This window comes from Pristis pectinata, chromosome 11 (genome assembly GCF_009764475.1).
Source record: "Pristis pectinata isolate sPriPec2 chromosome 11, sPriPec2.1.pri, whole genome shotgun sequence".
Classification (NCBI taxonomy): domain Eukaryota; kingdom Metazoa; phylum Chordata; class Chondrichthyes; order Rhinopristiformes; family Pristidae; genus Pristis; species Pristis pectinata.
In genome coordinates, this window is record NC_067415.1 from 13,247,294 (window position 1) to 13,269,255 (window position 21,962).

At 43.4% G+C, this 21,962-nt stretch overlaps 1 protein-coding gene across 2 annotated transcripts in view; it reads left to right on the plus strand.

Moving 5' to 3' along the window:
* slc9a7 (solute carrier family 9 member 7) overlaps window positions 1-21,962 on the plus strand; it is a 155,613-nt gene that overhangs the window by 92,213 nt on the left and 41,438 nt on the right. For both annotated transcript variants that reach the window (XM_052025891.1, XM_052025892.1), the window contains 7 exons: window positions 1,111-1,216; window positions 7,302-7,443; window positions 11,278-11,383; window positions 15,466-15,554; window positions 16,280-16,393; window positions 18,276-18,387; window positions 19,878-20,031. In XM_052025891.1, the coding sequence (XP_051881851.1) occupies window positions 1,111-1,216; window positions 7,302-7,443; window positions 11,278-11,383; window positions 15,466-15,554; window positions 16,280-16,393; window positions 18,276-18,387; window positions 19,878-20,031 (823 nt within the window). The remainder of the gene's footprint in view (window positions 1-1,110; window positions 1,217-7,301; window positions 7,444-11,277; window positions 11,384-15,465; window positions 15,555-16,279; window positions 16,394-18,275; window positions 18,388-19,877; window positions 20,032-21,962) is intronic.

Here is a 21,962-nt window from a genome sequence, read left to right on the forward strand (position 1 = left end):
AGCAGCCTCACTCGAACAAAAAGGAAGACTTGTTGAGTGTAAGAAGTGGCAGTGTCTGAACAAATGCACCAAAGACTAAACAAAATCTGTGAGAATGGAATGGAGTCCTTGCAGGAAGGAGGGTGGAAAGAACAAGTCAACACAACTGCAGGAGAGTGTGAGCTTATGGTGGATACTGACCCTGGGAAGAAAGGTAGAGTAGTTGAGGAGGAAGAGTCTGAGGTGGACAATGTTAAGGTGAAAGAAGGTTAGAAATTAGAAACAGAACTGGTGAAATGTTCCATTTTGGGGCTACAGCATCAATACATGGATCCTGCAACAGTAGAGTTTCTCATGTCATCCCCTTCTATCCTCGGGGCCTGGGCTCAAACGCCAGATAAAGCACTAATTCATTAATGGTACTTCTAATCTGTTACACTCACCGCTTGTAGTGCAATCTCTCCCAAATAAAAAATGGTAGAGGTTGCTCTGTTTACAAGATTAAAAATCTGGTTTAAATTTGCTCAATGTTTCTTTAATCATCAACATTTACACTAGACCTTTTATCCTCAAGTGTTCTGACACGTACTTCACGGGAGCATTTGTGGAATGGTACCAAGCCACATAATGAGTTACTAGGACAGGTCATTAGAAGGTCAGTTAAAATTTTAAGGGGCATATTTGAGTTGCTAAGGAAAGGAATGCCAGAGGTTAGAATTAGACAATTGAACATGCATCTGCAAGTGAGATATGTAAAGAAAATGAAGGTGTGTAAAGAGCCAAAACTGAACAGAGTTCTTGGAGATTTGTAAGGCTGGAGGTAATCACGGAGAGAAGGGAGGGTGGGATTTGAATATGTGATAAGAATGCTAACTCAGGAGCATTGCTGGAATAGTATGTCAGCAAGCTCTGGAATGAGTGAGGGGGCAAGCTGCTGAGATGTGAAAGCACTGAAGTTAGTAGAGGATGAAGAGGAAAAAGCCAGCCAAGCATCAAAAGTACACTGGAGATCTCCCTAAATTGTCCGCTGAAACCTTATTGTTTCTCTTTTCACTTTTTTTTTTACATTTAAAAAAAACTTTTTTGAGTTGGAGTGAAGGCACTCATTCACCTTGTTTTCTGTTTTTACAGTGACCGTCCTTGCCATATTCAATGAGCTTCAAGTGGATGTTGACCTTTATGCTCTTCTGTTTGGAGAGAGTGTGTTGAATGATGCTGTGGCCATTGTGCTCTCATCGTAAGTGGGGACCTTTGTTTTAAATTATTGTGTTATTGCCTGATCTGTGTCAGCTTGCATGATGGGTGGAATAGACATGTGAATTCTTGAAGGAGCACTAGTCTGAGTGGTAAAGGTGAAATACCAGAGGGGCTATTGGTTCTCCCTGGAAACAGAAATGCTGGCTTCCATGGGGCCAGTGAGTTAATGGCTCAATACTGGTACCCAGTATGAGAGGGTTTCTAAGAATTATGGGATCCATGGATAAGTTGGATGGGAACAGTCTTTTCCCAGGGTAGGGGAGTCCAGAACTAGGTGGTGTAGATTTAGGGGGTGAGGGGAAAGATTTAAAGGGAACCTGAGGAGTAACTTTTTCATGCAGAGGGTGGTGAGAATATGAAACAAGCTGTCAGAGGAAGTGATTGAGGCAGGTACAATAGTATTATTTAAGAAGCACTTGGACAGGTACATGGGGGGGGGGATGGGGCTCAGAGGGACATGGGGGCAAATGCAGGAAATTGGGACTAGCTGGGTGGGCACCATGGTAGGCATGAACTGGTTGGGCCAAAAGGCTTTTATCTATGTTGTATTGCTCTATGACCCAGTGGATTGATGAGTTACTGATATTTTACTCATACCCTGGTATCTGTGAGCTATTAACATATTACCTGTGGTGTTAATGAATTATTAGTGAACTGTTGGTATTCATGGTGTCAATCAGTCACTGCCTTAGTATCATTACTGGTGGTAAAGTAATTCCTGATTGTGTGTCTTCAGGTCAGGGAAGAATGGGGAAAACATTTTTCAATAACAAAAACTGCTCTTGAAATGAACAAAACAATGCTTCTGAGTGTCTGGCATTGAGACAGTGTTGGAGCGGGCAGCGGAGTGAGTGGGAGCAGAGTGTTTTGGGCTTTGGCTCAAGGGGCTTAGGCTTAAAGGGGTGAGGCAGGTGAGTAGCTGGTAGGTAAAGGTAAAGTTTACCTGTTACTGTTATAAATTTTTCAGTAGGATAAAGCTAGGTAGGGAAAGAATAGTTCAGATGGAGAACATGGGGGTGTGCTGCAGCTGCATGATGTGGGAGCTTGTGGACCCTTCTGGGGTGCACGGTGACCACGTCTGCAGTAAGTGCTGGAGGAACTCCAGCTCAGAATTGATGAGCTGGAGTCGCAGTTTCAAATACTGTGAAGCATCAGGGAGGGAGAGAGTTATGTAGATGCTATGCATCAGGAGACAGTCACCCCCCTTAGAGCAGGTACTTCTGGGGTCCAGGAAGTAGATAGAAGGGTGACTGTCAGGGGAGAGAAAAGGAAAAAGAAAACTAACAGGCAGACACTGCAGAGGACCCTGGACCCTGGAGGCTGTTCCCCTCAGTAACAGGTTTTCCGCTTTGGATGCTGTTGAGGGGGATGACCGACAGGGATCAAGTGGCAGTAGCCAGGTCTCTGGCACTGGGACTGGTTCTGCTGCTCAGAAGGGAAGGGAGGAGAAGAGGAGGGCAGTAGTGATAGGGGACTCGATAGTCAGGGAAACAGACAGGAGGTTCTGTGGACATGAGCAAGAATCCCGGATGGTATGTTGCCTCCCAGGTGCCAGGGTCCGGGATGTCTCTGATCGGGTCCACAGCATTCTTGAGCAGGAGGGAGAACAACCAGAAATCATGGTACATGTTGGTACCAATGACAGAGGTAGGAAGAAGGATGAGGTCCTGAAAAGTGAGTTTAGGGAGCTAGGCAGAAGGCTGAAGGACAGGACCTCAAGGGTAGCAATCTCAGGACTGCTGCCAGTGCCATGTGATAGTGAAGGTAAGAATAGGATGAGATGGCAGATGAATGCGTGGCTGAGGAGTTGGTGCAGGGGGCAAGGCTTTAGATTTTTGGATCATTGGGATCTCTTCTGGGGAAGGTGGGATCTGTACAGAGAGGACGGGTTACACCTGAACCCGAGGGGGGCTAATATCCTTGCAGGCAGGTTTGCTAGTGTGGTTCAGGAGGGTTTAAACTAGTTTGCAAGGGGGGGTGGGAACCAGAAGGATGGGGAAAAGTCAGATCTAACATGTAGAGAGACTTTGAGGAAGGAGAAGCAGAGTGCAGGCTATAAAAGTAGTAAGGTGGATGGGCTAAAGTGCATTTACTTAAATGCAAGAAGTATCAGGAATAGGGGTGATGAACTGAGAGCTTGGATAAGTTCATGGGACTATGATATTGTGGTTCTTGCAGAGACATGGCTGTCACCAGGGCAGGAATGGATACTGAATATTCCTGGTTTTCAGTGTTTTAAAAGGGATAGGGAGGGGGTGGGGAGAAGAGGGGGAGGGGTGGCGATACTGGTCAGGGATACTATTACAGCTGCAGAAAGGATGGATAATGTAGCAGGATCCTCTTTAGAGTCAGTATGGGTGGAAGTTAGGAACAAGAAAGAAGCAGTTCCTCCACTGGGAGTATTCTATAGGCCCCTAGGTAGCAGCAGGGATACTGAGGAGCAGATTGGGAGGCAGATTTTGGAAAGGTGCAAGAATAACAGGGTGGTTATCATTGGGAGACTTCAACTTCCCAAATATTGATTGACACCTGCTTAGTGCCAAAGGTTCAGACGGGGCAGAGTTTGTTAAGTGTGTCCAGGATGGATTCCTGTCACAGTATGTTGACAGGCCGACTAGAGGGAATGCCATATTAGATCTAGTATTAGGTAATGAACTGGGTCAGGTGACAGATCTCGGTGGGTGAGCATTTGGGGGACGGTGACCACTGCTCCATAACCTTTAGAATTGTCATGGACAAGAATTGGAGCAAAGAGAACGGGAAGATATTTAATTGGGGATGGGCAAATTATGAGGCTGTAAGGTGAGAACTTGAGAGTGTAAATTGGGATGACATTTTTGAAGGGAAATGTACTATGGGGATGTGGTCGGTGTTCAGGGATCTCTTGCAGGATGTTAGGGATAAATTTGTCCCGGTGAGGCAGAGAAGGAATGGCAGGGTGAAGGAACAGTGGGTGACAAGAGAGGTGGAACAACTAGTTGGGAAGAAGGCGGCAGCATGCATAAGGTTTAAGAAGTGAGGATCAGATAGGGCTCGTCAGGAATATAGAGTAGCAAGGAAGGAACTTGATGACACAAAGATCAGTGGTGTTGTGGATAGTGTGGAGGGCTGTCGAAACTTACAGAAGGATATTGATAGGATGCAGAGCTGGGCTGACAAGTGGCAGATGGAGTTCAATCCAGGGAAGTGTGAGGTGGTACACTTTGGAAGGACAAACTCCAAGGCGGAGTACAAGGTAAATGGCAGGATTCTGGGCAGTGTAGAGGAGCAGAGGGATCTGGGGTTTCATATCCACAGATCACTGAAAGTTGCCACACAGGTGGATATGGTAGTTAAAAAAGCTTATGGGATGTTAGCTTTCATAAGTCGTGGGATCGAGTTGAAAAGCCGTGAAATAATGATGCAGCTTTACAAAACTCTGGTTAGACCACACTTGGAGTACTGTGTCCAGTTCTGGTCGCCTCATTATAGGAAAGATGTGGAGGCGTTGGAGAGGGTGCAGAAGAGATTTACCAGGATGCTGCCTGGATTAGAGACTGGATTATGAGGAGAGACTAAAGGAGCTAGGGCTTTACTCATTGGAGAGGAGCAGGATGAGGGGAGACGTAATAGAGGTATACAAAATATTAAGAGGAATAGATAAGAGTGGACAGCCAGCACCTCTTTCCCAGGGCACCAATGCTTAATACAAGAGGGCATGGCTTTAAGGTAATGGGTGGGAAGTTCAGGGGAGATGTCAGAGGGAGGTTTTTCACCCAGAGAGTGGTTGGTGCATGGAATGCGCTGCCTGGGGCAGTGGTGGAGGCTGATATGTTGGTCAAGTTCAAGAGATTGTTAGATAAGCATATGGAGGAATTTAAGTTGGAGGGATATGTGGGAGGAAGGGGTAGATAGTCTTAGCAGTGGTTTGAAGGTCAGCACAACATGGTGGGCCGAAGGGCCTGTATTGTGCTGTATAGTTCTATGGAACTTAAGAAGGGGACATGAAGAGGCTTTGGCGAGTAGGGTTAAGGAGAATCCCAAGGCTTTTTTCTCGTATGTGAAGAGCAGAAGGATGACGAGAGTAAAGGTAGGTCTGATTAGAGTCAAAGCTAGGAAGATGTGCCTGGAAGCTGTGGAAGTGGGTGAGGCTCTCAATGAATACTTCTCTTCAGTATTCACCAAGGAGAGGGGCCTTGATGATGCTGAGGACAGTGTTGGTAAGGTTAATGTTCTAGAGCATGTAGATATCAAGAGAGAGAGGATGTGTTGAAGTCATTAGAAAATATTAGGACAGAAGTCACTGGGGCCTGATGGAATATTCCCCGGGCTGCTGCGCAAGGCGGGGGAGGAGATTGCTGAACCGTTGGCTAGGATCTTTGAGTCCCCGTTGTCCACAGGAATGGTACCAGAGGATTGGAGGGTGGCGAATGTTGCCCCCTTATTCAAAGCAGGTAGTAGGGATAGTCCAGGGAATTACAGACCGGTGAGCCTTACGTCTGTGGTGGGCAAGCTGCTGGAAAGGATTCCAAGAGATAGGATCTATGAGCATTTAGAGAATCATGGACCAATTAGGGACAGCCAGCATGGCTTTGTGAAGGGAAGATCTTGCCTCACAAGCCTGATAGGGTTCTTTGAGGAGGTGACCAGGAAGATTGAGGGTAGTGCAGTGGATGTGGTCTATGTGGATTTTAGTAAGGCGTTTGACAAGGTTCCACATGGTAGGCTTCTTCAGAAGGTCAGAGGGCATGGGATCCAGGGAGGCTTGGCCGTGTGGATTCAGAATTGGCTTGCCTGTAGAAAGCAGAGAGTTGTGGTGGAGGGAGTGCATTCAGATTGGAGGGATGTGACTAGTGGTGTCCCACAGGGATCGGCTCTGGGACCTCTACTTTTTGTGATATTTATTAATGACTTAGATGAGGGGGTGGAAGGGTGAGTTAGCGAGTTTGCAGATGACACAAAGATCAGTGGTGTTGTGGATAGTGTGGAGGGCTGTCGAAGCTTACGGGGGGATATTGATAGGATGCAGAGCTGGGCTGAGAAGTGGCAGATGGCATTCAATCCGGAGAAGTGTGAGGTGGTACACTTTGGAAGGACTAACTCCATGGCGGAGTACAAGGTTAATGGCAGGATTCTGGGCAGTGTAGAGGAGCAGAGGGATCTGGGGATCATATCCACAGATCATTGAAAGTTGCCTCAGGTGGATGGGGATAGTTAAGAAAGCTTATGGGATGCTATAAGTCGTGGGATCAGGTTTAGGGGCCGTGAGGTAATGATACGGCTCTATAAAACTCTGGTTAGGCCACACTTGGAGTACTGTGTCCAGTTCTGGTCACCTCATTACAGGAAGGATGTGGAGGCGTTGGAAAGGGTGCAGAGGAGATTTACCAGGATGCTGCCTGGATTAGAGAGTATGGATTATGAGGAGAGACTAAGGGAGCTAGGGCTTTACTCGTTGGAGAGGAGGAGGATGAGGGGAGACATGATGGAGGTATACAAAATACTAAGAGGAATAGATAGTGGACAGCCAGGGCACCAATGCTCAATACAAGAGGGCATGGCTTTAAGGTGATGGGTGGGAAGTTCAAGGGAGATATCAGAGGGAGGTTTTTCCACCCAGAGAGTGGTTGGTGCATGGAATGCGCTGCCTGGGGGCAGTGGTGGAGGCTGATACGTTGATCAAGTTCAAGAGATTGTTAGATAAGCATATGGAGGAATTTAAAATAGGGGGATATGTGGAGGAAGGGGTTAGATAGTCTTAGGTGTGGTTTAAAGGTCGGCACAACATGGTGGGCTGAAGGGCCTGTGTTGTGCTGTATTGTTCTATGATTCTATAATTCTGAGAGTTCGCCATGAGAACCTGAAACAAAAACCAGAGATGTTGCAAATATCCAGCTAGTTGGATCGCATCCACAGAGAAAGGTTCAGATGTCTGACATTCATGAAGCTGGAATTTTAACTGTTTCTCTTTCCTAACTGAGCATTTTCTGTTTTTTTATTTCATGTTTGCAATGTAGATATACTTTTGATGTTGTAGGTTGAAAACACATTTGTTTAATGTTTTAAATAATTTTTGTCTTATTAAGGTCAATTGTGGCTTACCAGCCAGCAGGTGAGAACAGCCACACTTTCGATGCTGCTGCTTTCTTCAAGTGTGTGGGAGTCTTTCTTGGAATATTCAGTGGCTCATTTGCCATGGGGGCAGTGACTGGAGTGCTGACTGCTCTGATATCCTTTCAGTCTGATAGCAGACACATCCATTTGGGATATGGTACTTGTGTGCAATTCAATAAGGTAGATAAGGTTTTTTTTTAAATAATGTTTGACAGAGGCTGGAACACAGGAGGAAGTTGCTCTTACTCAGATAGTTCTCTGGGATCTATTAGTTACCAGAGAGTGCAGTTTCATGACACATAGGACATGCCCTACAGCCCACAATGTTGTGCTGGACTAATTAGGCTAAAGATAAGAGATCTTTATTAGTCACGTGTATATCGAAACACACAATGAGATGTGTCTTTTGAGTAGTGTTCTCGGGGCAGCCCACGCTTCCGGTGCCAACATATCACGCCCACAACTTCCTAACCTGTATGTCTTTAGAATGTGGGTCGAAACCAGAGAACCTGGAGGAAACTCTTGCAGTCACGGGGAGAATGTACAAACTCCTTACAGACAGTGGCCGGAATTGAACCCGGGTCGCTGGCGCTGTAATAGCATTACGCTAACTGGTACGCTACCGTGCCTGCCTAATTAAGCATGACGCCTAATTAAACATCCCTTCTGCCTGCACATGGTCCATATCCCTCCATTCTCTGCATATTCACGTGCCTATCTAAGAACCTCTTTACTTATCTCGTGTCCATCTGGAAAGATCCATCAGATCTACCTTGAGAGATCAGCTTGGAGGATGGAAGCTTAATGTCAGAAGTGAGGCTTGAACCCATGACCAGTGCTCCCAACTGAGCTGAGGCTGCCTTCTATTGCTTACTTCACTGGAAGAGTATTCTGAGTTAAAACCTGCAGAAGGCTGCTTAGGACCAGTTGAGATCTCATTGCTGGTGAAGATTATGAAATAGGTGTGCACCGAGCCAGTGATGGCGAGACTATGGACTAATAGTGTTGGCTTGGCTGCTGTTTTACTGTCAGCTCGTACATAGCTGTTGAGAAAACACAAGTTGGTGTGATAAAACATTTATTTATTTTTCATTGGTGAAGCTGAGTTCCAATGAACACACATTTCTGGAAACTTATTGTGCAGTTTTATTAATGTGCCCGTGGGTACAAAGGTATTAATAGGAGAGAGAGGAAACAACTGGGTCACTTGAGCATGAATGATTGTGGTAACTTATCTTTAGAAAAAAAGAATTGCCAATCTTTTTGCAACCTATATTGTATGGTGAATATTCCACTGGTCGAAAGTTCAAATTCTACCAAAGCCAGGTATGAAATTAAGTAAATCTGGTTGTTTGTTGGAAAGTGAAAATGAGTTGCTTCATTCTTGCCACCAGCCAACTCTACAGGGATAACTAGATCAGCAGGTCACTCATGCAAGCCACTGAGCAATCACTTCAGAAGGGGTGGGCAATTAATGGAAACTTGCCAACACTGGCTTCATTCCAAGGATAAATATAACTCGGATCACGCAGTTTGGCTGCAGGATAACATACAATATGTGTTCAGCTTGATGATAAACTTCAGCAGTGGCTCAATACTAGAGAGTCCATGATGAATGCAGTGAGCAAGTACTCATGACCATGGTTATGATGGCTCCTTCCTGATCATGCCTGAGTAATCATTCATCACCCGTCTTCCCAATCTGTCATGGAAGCTCTTTTGAATCTGTGCCCATGAGAACAAGGAAAAGAAAGACCATAAAAGGATAGGGAGCTAAAATGACTTTCGGTTCAGTGGTGCTGTGTCTGCTCACAAATGTTGTAGGATTTTTGTACTGATTTTAGTAACAAAATTCCCCCAATATGAATTTATCTAAGACAAAATGTTATAGAATTTTTTAACACTTCCAAATTATTTTGCACCGGACTTTAAAATCATTGTAAAGGTAGTAAGTCCCTCCCCATAAAACTGTGAAGTTTCCATTAATTCAACTCGTTTGTGGGTCTCAGAGGAAACTCAAAAAAAAATTAAACTGCAGCCTGCAGGAATAGGAAGAGAGACTAGTCATCAGTTTTACAGCCAATGAACTGCCTTTGGAACCCAGTGTTTTAATGTAGGAAATGTGGCCACCAATTTGTGGTCAGCAAGCTGTCAAAACAGTGATGTAAACAAATAACCAAATAATCTGCTTTTGTGAAGTTTAATGAGGGATTAATATTGGCCACCGTTACTGATTTGGTTCATATTGGTTTTTAATTGGAATGAGCTGAGGATCTGACTCAATCCCAAAGTAACTAGAAAACTATTTTGTGTGGGTTTTTTGTAAGCCAGTTTAAGGAAGGTTTATTCATGGAGAGTGGAATAATACTTTGATTTTTAATATGTTAGTTTTTTTCCCCCTGTGATTAACACTGCTGAAAATGTGTTCAATCAAAATGGATCTTGTTACATTCTTGTATATTAAGGGATATTTTTCAAAGCAAATTCCCTTTTTAAATGCGGCCTGATTGTGCTAAATCTTTCAAGCTATGCATTCCATTGCATTGAGTTTGAGCAGAAACACTGGCAGATGTTTGGGGTGGGTGCATAGAGGAAGGGAAGGCATATTTTTTCCGAAATTGATGCAACTTTGGTGGTATTTAAATCAATATATCTGGGCCTTAAGCAGATACTTTATCCCTAACAATTTAAATCCACATGTCCAAAGTATGTTATATTTTCAGGTAATAATAACACAGGTTACATCTGGAAATATCATTCTTTCAAATTCTATCTTTTTTTATCCGCTTGTAGTGTTAAAGAGACATACAGCATGGAAACGGGCCCTTCAGCCCAATGTGTCTGCACTAACCACCCATTTTTCCATGAATCCTATGTTAATCCCTTTTATTTTTTTTTAAATTCTCCTTGCATTTTCTTCAACATACACTAACCCAGATTCTACCACTCACCTATGTACCAGGGGCAACGTACAATGTTCAATTAACCTATTATCCAATGTGTCATCGGGATGTGGGAGGAAACCAGAGCACCCAGAGGAAACCCACGTGGTCTCAGAGAGAATGTACAAACTCGACACAGACGGCATCTGAGGTCAGAATTGAACCTGGATCTTTGACATTGAGTTAGGGAGAGTCTCTACTCTGCCACTGTGTTGTGCTTGGTTAGAAAATGTCTGTAAAACGAGAAGCAGTCACTGTGGCACCAATTTTATTTTTAATAAAAGGGAAACTAGCCAGCTGTTTTTTATTGTTTTTGTTCAGCTTAATAAATTGGATTCTTTACTCCCAAGAGTTTTTACTGCCAAGGGAGAGGCTTCCCCAAACACTAATAATTAACCACTCCTTAATTAACCACTCTTTAATTATGGTACATTTCATGCCATTTTGAAACTTGTACCCAACAGGGTGTACCTTTCATTTGTTCATGGACAGTGGACATTGAGAATCATCTTGAATTGCCCCCAAATTGAGTGGCTTGCTGGGTCATTTCAGGGAGGATTAGTAGGTTTGGAATCACATAACAGGCCAGACTGGGTGAGGATCTAGAATGCCCTTTAATGAAGGACAGAAGTAAATCGGACAAATCCTTATGACAGACTGACAGTACTGCAGTTACCAATATAGACACCAGGGTTGTTCTTAATTTGCAGGTTTATTTTAATAGTTAAATTTAAAATCTCAAGCAACCTTGTGGGATTTGTACTTGTGCTTCTGCATCAATTGCCAAGTCTTTTGGCTACTAGATATGTGGCAGGTCAAGGATAATATCGTTCCATCTTATCGGCTAGCTGTGCATAAGATCCCAGTGACTCGTGAACAATGTCCGCAGAGGTCAGGTGTCCCAAGCAGGAAGGAGGATCTATACTGTGTTCACAACACCAGAGTTCATTTGTGTTGAATGGAATGCTATAAAGTTTAAGATATTGCCTTAACTGCTGTTTTTCACGTCACCAAATTCACCAAACTGCACTGTTTTCCACTCCTGGAGACGGCATTGTTTTTCTTAATGTCCTGGAGTACATTCCTGCTGGCAGAAGCCTGTGGCTTCACTGGTAAGTTATAACCATGGTAGAAGTTAACATGCATGGCGAACGAGTGGCGATTAAATACAGAGTGAGTGTAGGAGTACCAAACATTGTGTCAGGTCAAATGGAATTGGTGTCGATTGTTAATTCCTTGTGACAGCATCAGCCAGTGTGGGTAAACGAATCACTCCATTGACATTGATTCAGTGCCATGCTGCTCTGGTTGCAATCAGCCATCAAACCATTGCAATTGACATCGATGTCCCTGATCAACGAAGTAGCAGTCATTTTCTAAACAGGCGTACACTTCTGCTCTCAATTCTGATCTCCTCTGCATGGATTTTGGATAAGATGTGGTTGAGTTAAGATCAGTGCCCATCTTAACCAGATTATCAATCAAGGTTTGCATTGAAGTGTACCTAAGCGGAGTGACCAACTGAGTTGAACGATGGGATGGCTGAAGGAAACACAACTAACCTCTGAGAGTAAAGGGGAGAAAATTGAGAGGGGCACATTTCACTTGCATTGCGTGGTAAATTGAACCTTTACATGCCTTAGTGCCCTGGATTGGATAACCCCAAGTCTGTCTTGTACATTTTTCAGCCATAAATACATTTTTCATTACTGGATTTCTTTATTTGTTTGAGATTTGCACATATACAGTGTCCTTCTGTCTCATGCACTAATGTACGGAAGCATTTTAGACTCAAGTTGTTCATTGATGTGCCAGATTGCAAGGGGACAATTTTCTTAAATAATTTGCAGCGAAATTGTAAATGTAAGTTTAACACACAGCTTACATAAAATTTCCTGATAAATCTTGCTCTTTCCCCCTCCCATTCCTGATGCATTATATATTTTGGAGCTGGGTCAGTGAGAGAGTAGAGGTAAACTTTTGAACTTAAAGGAAATAGTTCAGATGAGTACAATGGTCAGCATGAATTAGTGGACTGAAGGGCCTGCTTCTGAGCTGCATGATTCTATGACTGTATTGCAAAGTGCACATGATCCTGAGATTTGTTGAGTTCAGTAGCAGGGAATCGAAAGTTGAACCCACATGAAATGCTGTATAGGGCCTAACTGAGGTGTTGCACAGAAAAGCAACGAGAGTCCTAAAAGAGTGCAGATAAGCTGTACTGCAGTGGGTCCAGAGATGAAGGCTTTATGCTATACAGAGCTTGTAACATGGGGTGGTTTTCCCTGGTGTGAATAAGTTGAGAGGGGGTTTGGTAGAGGTGTACCAGATCATGGCTAGATTGGAAATACTGTTCCATTAGTGGAAGGCTTAAGGATTATGGTATTGTGTGTGTGTTGGGGGAGGGGGTGAGGATGGGGAGGAAGGACTGAGACAACTATCATTTAAGAATTCCTCCCAGCTTGTGAGAGCCAGTGGATGTATTTAACCTGTAAAGCTTCCTTAAGATGCAGTGCTTTAAGGTTGGGTGTAGCTCTGGCATTGCTTTAAGTTCAAACTGATGAAGCAAGAGTAACCATTGCATGAGCCCCTTGTGAAAGTAATCCATAGCTGTCTCAATCATCTTGGTTGCCATGCTCTAGAATACATGGTTACTAATACGTTAAGGATAGCTTGTATTCTCTCACGCATTGAAGATTAAAGGGTGATCTGATTGTTGAGATGATTAAAGGATTTGATAAGCGTGGACACAGAAATTATTTCCTCCAGTTGAGAATCCAGGAAAAGTGGCCACAGCCTTAAAAAATTTAGAGCTGGACCATTCAGGAGTCGGGAAGCACTTCCTGACGGGGATAAGTGAAAACCTGGAACATTCCCAAAAATGCAGGAGTCATGGAACAATCGAAAACTTCAAAAATGAGATTTTTGGGTTTTTATTTGATAGGAGTTACGGAGGTATGTGGGTAAATGGAGTTGGGATAGAGACCGGTCATAATCCTATTGAATGATGGACAAAGCTCGAGAGCCCAAATGTGATTTGGCACTAAATTGCCCATCCATCTTGGTCACAGCTGCAGCAAGGTTTGTTGGGTACTGACAATGTCACACTGACCTGGTAGGGGCCCAGTGTTTTGGGCTGAAGAACACTGGAACTAAATAGAAGGAATTCACTCTGGAAATTCCAGGGCTATCCTGATTCTTCAGTGTAGGTGCTGAGTTCCCTCCTTCCACTTCCCAAACTCTCATTGTCAAGGGGATGCAAAGGCCATTAAAATTACTTGCTTTTGGAGAAGGTATGCACATCGTTAAAGCCACCATGCATGTACACTGATAAATTAACATTTTTAGGGGTGATCATAAAGGGGGCCCTGCTGTCCTCCTCGCCCTATCCGTGCTCACAGTCAGTGATGGTCTCCCAAGGAATGTTTATCTTGATTTGAGGATAACTGATGAGGCTGAAGTGGGATGGTCAGGTTACACTGCATTGACCTGGGGGTTGCCAAGTCGCTGGGATTGGCTGGGAGTAACCCAGAATTGAAAACTAATCTTTGGGTCAGTGGTCCCAGCATTTGTGAAGGAAAAATTATGAAGGCATTTAGTATCTTCTTTGTCCTCTTGTGGGAAATGGAATTCTGTTCAAGTGTTGATGGGGATCAGGACTGAGTTATGGGATGCGTCTGCCTTGTGTCCAGTGTTTGGAGTATGGAAGTGGTGTAAGGCAGGGGGTTGTGTGATAGGGCCCAATCTGAAAGGGCCAATCCTAATTATCATTTTCTACACACCCAATCAGAGTGTGTTTGGAGAAAAAAGGCTATTCCTGGGCTTGTTGGAAGAGCAATGCCTATGATGACTGTGTTTCACACAAGAAAAAAAACGGATCAACAGAGGGAGATTCGTGGGTTTGAAGACAAAGTCTGCTACTCTCAGGGACTGATCAATAGATGTTGTCATCACAGTACTGAGGGTTAACAGTTTGCAGACTTGGTATGCTAAGTGACAAGGTCCTCGGGCAGTCCAACTGTTCCCTGAACCAAGCATCAATCTCTCTGTCTGTGCCTCTCTTATTATGATGCAGAAGGAGGCCATTTGGTCCATGATTTGTCCCAATAGAGCAATTCCACCAGTCCCATTCCTCCATTTATTGTATCTCTCACATGCCCACTGACTGCCTTTTTAATTATTTTCCCTCACCTATGCTAAGGGGTAATTTAGAGTTGCCAATTAACTTTACATCTTTTGGATGTGGGAGGGAATTGGAGCACCCTGCAGAAATTGATGTGGTCGGGGGAGAACTTTGCAAACTCCATCCAGACAGGTCCTGAGATCAGGATTGAACTATTGGCAGTTGAAGGTAAGGTGCGTGGAGCTGATGATGAACACCTTTACCCTCGCACAACCTACCCATCGTCTTGCCGGGCTCCACACCACCATCAGCCACTATCCTCGCTGCCCAAACTTTTCAGCTATTCCCACCAACCAGCAGCTGGGAACAGGCCCTGAAAGGGAGCTGTGTGGGGTGGGGGGGGGGGGGGTGGTGAAAGTAATGAAAACTGAAGGGGGAGTAGAGATTTTTAGAAACCAAAAAAAATCCCAGCTTCCTACTAACTACCTGGACCCTGACGTGTGAGTAGCTTGTTGGAAATGAATTGTGTATCTTTATAAAATACTTCCTAATGCTACCACCTTTAAATTGCAGTATTTTAAATACTGAAATATTTCTTTCTCATGGAACTGTTTTTAATTCATGCATATTAGTGCAAAGGAAAGTAAATTTTAGGAACATTCTGGATATTTGTCAATAATTTCTTTTTTTTAATATAATTTCCTAGTTGATTAGGTGAAGAAAGATCTTTTATATTCTCCCCAGGGGCAGACAGGGTCTTCGTTTAATATTTCAACTGAATATGGAACCTCTTACAATTAGAAGATTAACTCTTTTCAGAATTGACTTTTATTTGTTGCCATGTGATGTAATCCTCCTGCCTTTTAATTTGGTGGATATGAGGAGACGCCAGAGGAGCAAATATAGACATCTGATGGGGGGTTTTGGGTATGGAGAAATGAGAATTGTTTGTTGTGCATCATGGTCTCGTACAGAGAGCTTGCAACTGTTCTCATCTGTGAAAACTTCCAAACAGGAAGTGGCTTGCAAAGTGAAAAGCAGTTTCACGAGTTTTACCTTCTCCACATTCAGGTGTAGTTGCAGTTCTCTTCTGTGGAATCACACAGGCTCATTATACCTACAACAACCTGTCACCTGAATCAAGAGATCGAACAAAGCAGGTATGGGCCCCCACTGTTACCAGTTGCATGTGCAATTAGAAGTATTTCTAGTTTACTTTTTGCCCTTGCACTCCCATTCCAGCCTGTACAGAGTTTATTGGTCACAGTAAGGTGACCATGAATGTAATTAACTTTAATGCCCCTAATTAGGGAAGGCATGTTGACCATATTTGTGATGTGTACTTGCATTCCTATGGTAAAATATTTCATAGGAACAATGGCAAACAAGTAATAGTGAAATGGGTAATTTACTGGACTAGCATTCTGAGTTATATTAGAAATGTGTAGAAATCCTACCGTGGTAGCTGGAGAATGTAAATTCAAGTATTTTAATAAACTGGAATTTAAGAACAGTCTTATAATCAGTAACTGTGAAATTACCAGATTATTTTGAAACCCATCTGGTTTATTAATGTACTTTAGGGAAGGAAATCTGCTGTCATACATGGCATGTGACTCTAGACCCACTGGGGGCTTAATGCAACTGCTGCCTTAGTTGAGGGGCAATTAGTCAGAGACGACACATAACCACGTCCTGTGAATAAATAAGAGCATTTGGCATTGTCATATAAAATGACAATAGGACAGGTGACTGAAACTTGCTTAAAGTTGTAGGTTTTAATGAGCAACTTCCAAACTGAATAACTAAGACCTTTTGTAGTATTGTACACTCTGAAGTACATGACCTGTACCCTAATGCAGTATTTTTTTTCTTCCTTCCTCAGTTATTCGAAGTTCTGAATTTCCTGGCTGAAAACTTCATATTTTCCTATATGGGTTTGGCATTATTTACGTTTCAGAATCACATCTTCAACCCCATCTTCATTCTGGGGGCTTTTGTATCCTTACTGAATTCCTACCAGTTATGTAAGATAGGAACATGTGTGTAGCTACAACTGTACAATGAATATCTGATCCTTATTGTAGAATACAAAACTTAATTTCTTAAGAAAAGCTATTTCCTTTTTAATTTCACTTTGAGTGACTTTTTTTTAAGGAAGATGAAGTAAGTTTTTTTTTCTTTCCCCCGGCCCCTTAAAAGAATTGGAGAATGCTTGCTTTTCAAACTCGTACTTGAAGAGAATCCGACCTCATTGGAAGGCATTTGCTTTCATGAAACAAAAAGTTGTAGATGTGCTCCCTATTTTTGAGACCAAGAGGAAATTCTTGGTCATCTATCATTGAGGCTCTAGACCCAGCATGATGAGGTTGGAACCAGCTGCCCAATGGGGCAGTGCTCCCAATCTCTGGGTGGATCTGGTAGTCAGGGTATGGTGACTCTGACATGTAGCACTTAATATCTTTCCCTGAGTTGCATAGAAAATAGCCCAGCACAGGAACAGGCTCTTCAGCCCGCAATCTCTGTGCTAGCAATGGTGCCAAACCAAACTCATCCCATCTGCCGATTCTATATCGCTCCATTCCCTGACTGTCTGCATCTTAAACATTGGTATTATACTTCCACTACTTCCCTGGCAGTGCATTCCAGGCACCTGCCACTCTGTGTACAAAAAAAAATTGCCTCCTAAATCTCCATTAAACTCCTCTCCTCCTCACCTTAGAGCTATGCCCTCTAGTATTTGACATTTCCATTCTCGGAAAAGGGCTATCCTATCTGTGTGTCTCACAATCTTATATACTTCTATCAGGTTGCCCCTCGATCTCCAGCACTCCAGGGAAAACGATCCAAGTTTGTCCAACCTTGTAGCTAGTTTTACAAATGTAAGAAATCAGAAACCCTTCACAGGGGTCTTCAATATTGAAGTGGTTCATGGCATAAAGCTCGGGAGGCGAAAACAGAGGGTAGTTTAAAAAAAAATGATGACAACTAAATTCAGTGTGGAACTTAGGCAAAGCTTCCTTATCCCCAATTAGAGTCATAATCAAAGAACACTACAGCATAGAAACAGGCCCTTCAGCCTATCTAGTCCATGCTGACCTGATCTTCTGCCTAGTTCCATCTACTTGCACACGAACCATATTCCTCCGAACTCCTCCCATCCATGTACCTATCCAAACTTCTCTAAAATGTTACAATTGAACCCACATCTACCACTTCCACTGGCAGCTCATTCCATGCTTGCACCACCCTCTGAGTGAAGTAGTTCCCCCTCAGATTCCCCTTATATATTTCACCTTTCACCCTAAACTTATGTCCTCCAGTTCTAGTCTCACCCAAACTGAGGGGAAAAAGTCTGTATGCATTCACCCGATCTAGACCTCTCATAATTCTGTATAATTCTATAAGATCTCCCCTCATTCTCCTACACCCCAGGGAATAAAGTCCTCACAAAGGACTTTTGACAAGTCTGACAAAGTTAACTATTTATTTTCCCCCAGAAATGGCCTGAACTGCTGAGTACTTCCAGCATTTTCAGTTTTTATTTTTCTTTTAAATTTCCAGCAGTTTTATTAATTTTCCTTATCCAATGACTGGTTAGATTGTAGATCACTCTACCACAAGGAGTGGTCAAAGCAAATACTAATTAAGGGGGGAAATTAGAAAAGTACAGAATAGAATGGCTGGCGGAATGGTAGGAGGTTCAGTTAGAGCACAAATTCAGGAATTTACCGTGGCCAATTAACCCACCAGCCCACGTATCTTTTGGGATGGGGGAGGAATCCTGAATGGCCTTGTATCTGCATGGTTAATGATTTAGTGTGGACACCTCGGTATTCACCATTTCTGACGGTGTAAGCTCCTTAACAGCTGTCGGCCAGATCGCTGTCCTGCTGGGCAGAGCTGCGAACATTTACCCACTGTCTTTTTTCCTGAACTTGGGTAGAAAGCACAAGATTGGCTGGAACTTCCAGCACATGATGATGATTGCAGGTATGGTTCCAGCGGTCTGAGTCACTGCAGAACGATCCTGGCTACACTGAGAAAGTCACCTTGTTAGTAGGTGCTTTGAGGAGATGTGGGTATATAAATACAAGTTATTTATTTCTTTGCTCATCCTTTAATATAAGCTATCTTTATTAGTGACACGTACATCAAAACACAGTGAAATGCATCTTTTTGCGTCGTGTTCTGGGGGCAGCCTGCAAGTGTCGCCACTCTTCCGGCGCCAACATAGCATGCCCACAACTTCCTAACCTGTACGTCTTTGGAATGTGGGAGGAAACCAGAGCACCCGGAGGAAACCCACACAGACACGGGGAGAACGTACAAACTCCTTACAGACAGCGGCCGGAATTGAACCTGGGTCACCGGCACTGTAATAGTGTTACACTAACCGCTACACTACCGTGCCTGCCCATCCTTTATTATATAAAAAAAAATCCAAAATGCACGGAGCATGTAATGAAGGAAGGATGTGCATTAACTTAAAGTCTTTCACAATCTCAGGGTATCACACAGCAATTAATAAAGTACTTTTGAAGTGTGTAGTGTAGTAAGCGTAGCAGCCAATCTGTACAAGAAAGCGAAATGAATGCTCACGGGAAAAATGAAGATAAAATCTGTTTTGGGGTGTGATGTAGATCAGAACAGACTGAAGAGATGCCTTTGCTTTGAAACATGTTTTAGAGGCCATCTGAGAGTTGTGGAGTCAAGAGACGACACGGAAACAGGCCTTTCGGCCCACAAAGTCTGTGCAGACCATTTTACTTTTCTATTCTCCCTGCATTCTCATCATCACCTCCCAGATTTTTACCCCACTCCTGCACACTAGGGGCAATTTACAGTGGCTAATTAACCTACCAGCCTACACATCTTTGGGGTGTTGGGGGGATAAAGCCGGAGCACCCATGCAATTGCACAATGTGCAAATTCCACACAGACGGCACCCGAGGTCAGGATAGAACTCTGGTCTGTGCTGTGAGGCAGTGGTTCTATCAGCTCCACCACTGTGTTGTCTGGAAGATGATATCTCCTCTATTGTATTGACAATTTGTGCTTGGGTTTTGCCTTGAAATCTCTAAAGTGGGACTCAAACCCACAGTGCTGGACATTGGCTGCAGCTTCCCAGAATAGCCGTTGTGATCTTGCATGCCTTCATTGTGGGTTTTGCTAAGTTTTTTTAAACAGAGAGGTTAGTGTTTCCTGTGACACTTTTCCAATGAACTTGATGACTTAGTGGTGATCATAACACTGCCAGATTGTGTTTATGTTTTTAAAAAAAATCATCCAGTTTGCTAAAATGCTTTTGTGAAAGACTGCAGATCTCCCTCTCTAATCTGGTTGATATGTGACAAGCAATGTAATTGGCTCTGAATTACTCAGGGATCCATTTCAGATGAAACACCTTGTTGCCTTGCTGGTGACTCCCACAGCCCGCTTTATAAAAAGGAAATTAACTCTATACTTCATTCTTCCTGCAGGTTTGAGAGGAGCCATGGCCTTCGCCCTTGCTATCCGAGACACAGCGACTTACGCGAGACAGATGATGTTCACCACCACCCTGCTCATTGTCTTTTTTACTGTTTGGGTCTTTGGTGGAGGCACCACACCAACGTTGTCATGGCTACGGATCAGGTCAGTGAATAAACCATTCAGTAAGATAATGGTGGCACCTGAACCATGTCTCCTCTCTTCCCTGATCTCCATATTCTTTGATTTGCTTGTTCAAAAAAAACCTTGACCTTATAGTATGATGCCATGTCCACAGGCCTCGGAGAGCTAATCCCAAATATTGCCTCTTTCAGAGTAAAGAAATTAATCCTCTTTGTCTTCAGTTTTTAACTTCAGACCCCTTGTTCTGAGATTCTGCCCCTTGTGTCGACTCTAGTCTCAGCAGCCTGTCAACACATCAGCTCCTCTCAGGACCTCCTCTATATCAATGGGATCACCTCTCATTCTTCCGAACACCAATGAGTATTGGCTAGTTTTATTTGATTGCTCCTCCCAGCCCCTCTATTTGGCTAGCCACATGTCACAGCTTGCTGTTAGTAATGTGCCTAAGGATATGATTGCTCTGGAGAGAATGCACCAAGGATTCACTAGGATGTTACCTGGAATAGAATGTCTCCCATTAAGAGGAGAGATTGGAGAGGATGGATTTGTTTTTCTTGGAGTGGAAAAGGTTGAGGGGGGGTGGGGGGGGAAGAAAATGTCATAGAAGTGTACCAAAATATGAAGGACATGGATGGGATAGACGGTAGTAAATTTTTCCCCATGGCAGAGGGATCTATAACCAGAGGGCATAGGTTTAGATTAAAGAGTATGAGGTTTAGAGGGGATATAAGGGAGAATTTTTTTTTTCACCCAAAGCATGTTTGGAGTTTGGAATGCACTGCCCGAGAATGGTGATGAGGCAAAGACTCTCGGCAGTTAAGAAGTATCTAGATGAGCACTTGAATCGCCAAGGAATAGAAGATGATACACCAAGTGCTGGTGAATGGAAATAGTTCAAATGGGTACTTGATGTTCAGCACAGACAGAGTGGGTCAAAGGGCCTGTTTTTGTGCTGTATGACTCCAAGATGTTTAAATTACAGACTCATCCATCTGTGCTGGCCCTTTTGAGTGACCTATCCAGTTGATTCCACTGTTCTGCTCTTTCCTGTCTGGCCCTGAAAGCGTTTCCTCTTTATGTTCCAGTTCCCTGTTTAAAAGTTATTGTTAATTGACCCTCCCTAGAAATGTGATCCAGATCACGCCTACTCAACATATTTGCTTTTTGTTTTTGAAAAAAAATGTTCTGTGGTCAACAAAAGGCAGAAATGATTTCTGCTGCTGTGTTGGTCTGCTACTTGGCCGCCCCCTGCATGTATTCTGCTTTCCCTTAGCTGAACACACAGTAGCAGGGAAGCATGCTTCAGCCAAGAGTGCAGTTCCTTGTAGGAAAAGCAGGTGGTGGTAAGAGCTAAAAATACTCCATTAGGAACAAGAGTTCAGCTGTGTGGTTGGGTTGTCTCCTTACTGTAAATGTATTTTTACACAGAATCAGCAGGGGCTACATCATCTTTAATAAATTGAAATGTGTTTTAATTTGGTACGAATTCCCTAGGAGAAATGTTGGTCTACATGCTGCAGGTTCAGTTTAAACTCTGCCCTAAATTACAGTGTGTTTACAGGTAGCAAATTAACTGTCTTTAGAAGTTATAAGCTGGTATACTTAAACATGTCTTTCTGTGCTCTCGTGATGAACTGTCCACTTCTGTTAATCTATTTCATCTGAAGATGACACCCAATGTGGCACTGTTGTTCATCACTTAGTGAGTTAACTTTGTCTTCTGTCCCCGTTCAGTCATCAACAGTATATTTGCATTTTAAACTATTTTCTCCCCCCAGTAAAGAGTCCAAGAACTGAATCTAAAGTGGTGGAATAGGGATCTAGGTGAAATTCAGCAGCTACTTTCATGTGAATGCTGATAAATGCATACACTGATCTGAGGCAAATTTGCTGTGTAAATCAAGTGAATGACAGTGGGTGATTTAAAGTAGAAACGCGTTACTCTTTCTAGG